The following is a 3,015-nucleotide window of genomic DNA, read 5'->3' on the forward strand; positions in this document are numbered from 1 at the left end:
AAGGTGTCTATAGAAAAATGTAAAACTGGAATTGGGCTTCAAATAGGATCTTGGCCGCTCAAACCTCCCTGGTGATTTGCCTTTATGTTGCCACCACCATTCAGATCCTCCCAAGCATTCCTTTGCATTTTTCTTTCTCTATCCTTCAGTTCTTATAAAAGAAATGTGTTAAAAGGGCCAGAATGAAAATGTGTTCCTGCTGAGATCTGTGTGTTCCACGAAGGCTTGTTTTACTGAATTATTTAGGTGGTAAATTTATTTTGCAAGTATTTAATCATCCTCTTTTAAATGATAAAACACCACTTTCAAAAGCTTCAATTTCATTGTTTAGCCAGTCTTTTCTTTAGATGCAGAAAAGCATTATTAATCCACTTCTGTGACTACTATTAAATGTTATACCCTAGGAAACAATAATTCATGCTCTTGATAGTTCTATGATTAAAAATTAATTCACCACCCTCAAGGTCTAATGTCAAAGTTATTATCTTCACATTTCAGGTGAGTTTAACAGCACCTCTGACTGAATTTATTTAACATTTTGTTGCCCCTAGGGGTTAAATGTGTTGCTATTGTTGTTGTTAGGTGTTGTCCAGTGGGTTCTGACTCATAGTGACCTTTTGCACATCAGAACAAAACACTGCCCAGTCCTGCATTAATCTCACAATTATTCTGTTTGAGCCCATTTTTGCAGCCCATGTGTCATTCCATCTCTTTGAAGGTGTTCCTCTTTTTTACTGACCCTCCACTTTCCCAAGCATAGTTTCCTTTACTAGGGACTGTTCTCTCTTGAGAATATACCAAAGTATGTGCGACTAAATCTCGCCATCCTTGTCCCTAAGAGCATTCTGGTTGTACTTCTTTGAAGACAGATTTGTTTTTCCTTCTGGCATTCCATGGTACTTCCAGTGTTCTTTGTCAACCCCGTAACTCAAGTGCATTAGCTTATCTCTGGTCTTCATAATTCATTGTCCAGCTTTCATACACATATGCCACAATGGAAAATGCCATGACTTGTTAAGTATATATGTTTTAAAACGGTGTCCTTATTATATGAGGAGCCTTGATACTGCTCTTGGATCACGGTGAGGTTACTAATGTAAAGTTTGGTGGTTCAAACCCATTTTCTGTTGCGTGGAACCACATGAGACTGTCTGTTCCCATAAAGATTCGCAGTCTCTCAGAAACCCTAGGTGAGCTCTTTGCGAGCTGGAACTGGCTCATGGCAGTGGGTTGATAGATGGAATGTACCCGTGTATGATTTTCATTGCTGATTTTATAGGTTTTGTTAACCATCTATTTAAAATTCATGACACCAATTTTGTATTGCTTAGGAAATTCTAATGACCATAGTAGTGTTCACTGTATCCTTGAATCCCAGAAAACATTTTTACCCTTGGCATCACTTGTCTACAGAAGGTAAAGTGTACCATTACAGACTTCTTTGCTATTGCTTCATACTGTTAGCACCCCAGGACTTTTGCATAATATACTAAAATATTGGCAAAACAGGATGTCATTCATCCAACTCTGGCTGTTCCACAGTTTTAAACCAAATGCCAAATGTGAGTATAACGAGTTCACAGAAAGACGTATTTTGACATAGTCTACGGCTTTCTTTCACAGCAATTCCCAAAAGACATGATCAACGAAGAAGTGATAGAGCTCTTGAATCCTTACTTTGAAATGGCAGACTACAATATCGAGATGGCAAAGCGAGTGTGTGGGAATGTGGCCGGTCTTTGTTCCTGGACAAAAGCCATGGCTTCCTTCTTTTCTATCAACAAAGAGGTGTTGCCTCTGAAGGTAAATCTCCCAGGCAGAACTGCATGGAATGCTTCTGTATCAGGTCTCTAGGTCAACTGGCCTTATCTTCTCGCTACAACACAGGAGACCACAACTTCCGTGTTATTGTACTCACGTCCCCAGGGACAGCATGGCCCAGAAAGGCCATGCAGTGCGTGTATCATTCGTCTCAGTGCCCCTTTTCCAATCGGAATGGTCTAAGGCCTTAAGAATGGACTCTTTATAAGGATGCAAAGTCCATCATGCACTGCTGGGTAATTTCCTTCCAGATATCAATTTCAAATAAAAACCACAGGAAACTATAGCAAAAGATAGTCCTATAACATTCGAGATCTCCTGCTAAGGTAATGTATAAGCAAGGCAGAAGTTAAGATATAATAAGTTGATGACTGGAAAATGCCTAAAACTGACCTTATTTGTAAGATATGAGAGAGTACCACTTCTCTGCTTCCTCATTCCTCAGAAAAGAAACCAAACATGGCCTATTTGTTCTGTATTATGACTTTGAGACTATGCTTTGCTTCATTTTAAACTTCCTTGGTGTATAATACCTTTCCATTAAAAGATACCCAGAGTTCAGTAAATAAAGAGGCAAGTACTTCATTTTTTTGGTAAATAGAATACTGATACCTCATTAACACATCTGGTTTCATTGTTTTGCTTTATCTAGAAGCCTGATCTCTTTTTAATGCCAACTAAAATTAACTTTCATTACTCTCATTACTATTTCTCAAGGGTTTATCTATCTTTGATTTCATGCATCAAAAGATCTTAATTATACAAATGAACATATGCAGGTCTAACAAGATTAATGAGTTAAAATTAAGACCATAATAGTGAGCGGAGGAAATATTAAAGAACTAGAGGATAGTTATGTGCTTCATCAGTGCTGAATTGCACCCTGGAGATATCATCCCTTCTGTGTGGCCCTTCTGTGAGTGGCTGTCCAATTATCTTACAGGTGAGTTTTGGGTCTCCACTTTGCCTATGGTCCGTCATGTCAATTTGCTTGTTTTTGAACTTCTGCTACCTATTCCTGTCGACACCTCATGATCACACAGGCTGGTGTACTTCCTCCATGTGGGCTTTGTTGCTTCCCTGCTAGATGGCTGCTTGCTTAATTTCAAGTCTTTAAGTCCTCAGATGCTTTATCTTGTAATAGCCAGGCACCATAAACTTTCTTCACCACATTTGCTTATGCACCCATTTTGA

The 3,015-nt window shown here is 38.8% G+C and overlaps 1 protein-coding gene across 1 annotated transcript in view; it reads left to right on the forward strand.

Moving 5' to 3' along the window:
- Nucleotides 1-3,015, forward strand: part of DNAH5 (dynein axonemal heavy chain 5) — a 290,518-nt gene that overhangs the window by 214,561 nt on the left and 72,942 nt on the right. The window contains exon 55 of the mRNA XM_013008527.2: nucleotides 1,624-1,803. Coding sequence (XP_012863981.1) covers nucleotides 1,624-1,803 — 180 coding nt within the window. The remainder of the gene's footprint in view (nucleotides 1-1,623; nucleotides 1,804-3,015) is intronic.

This window comes from Echinops telfairi, unplaced genomic scaffold, assembly GCF_000313985.2.
Source record: "Echinops telfairi isolate 266 unplaced genomic scaffold, ASM31398v2 ScPeMD7_7469;HRSCAF=8507_1, whole genome shotgun sequence".
NCBI lineage: Eukaryota > Metazoa > Chordata > Mammalia > Afrosoricida > Tenrecidae > Echinops > Echinops telfairi.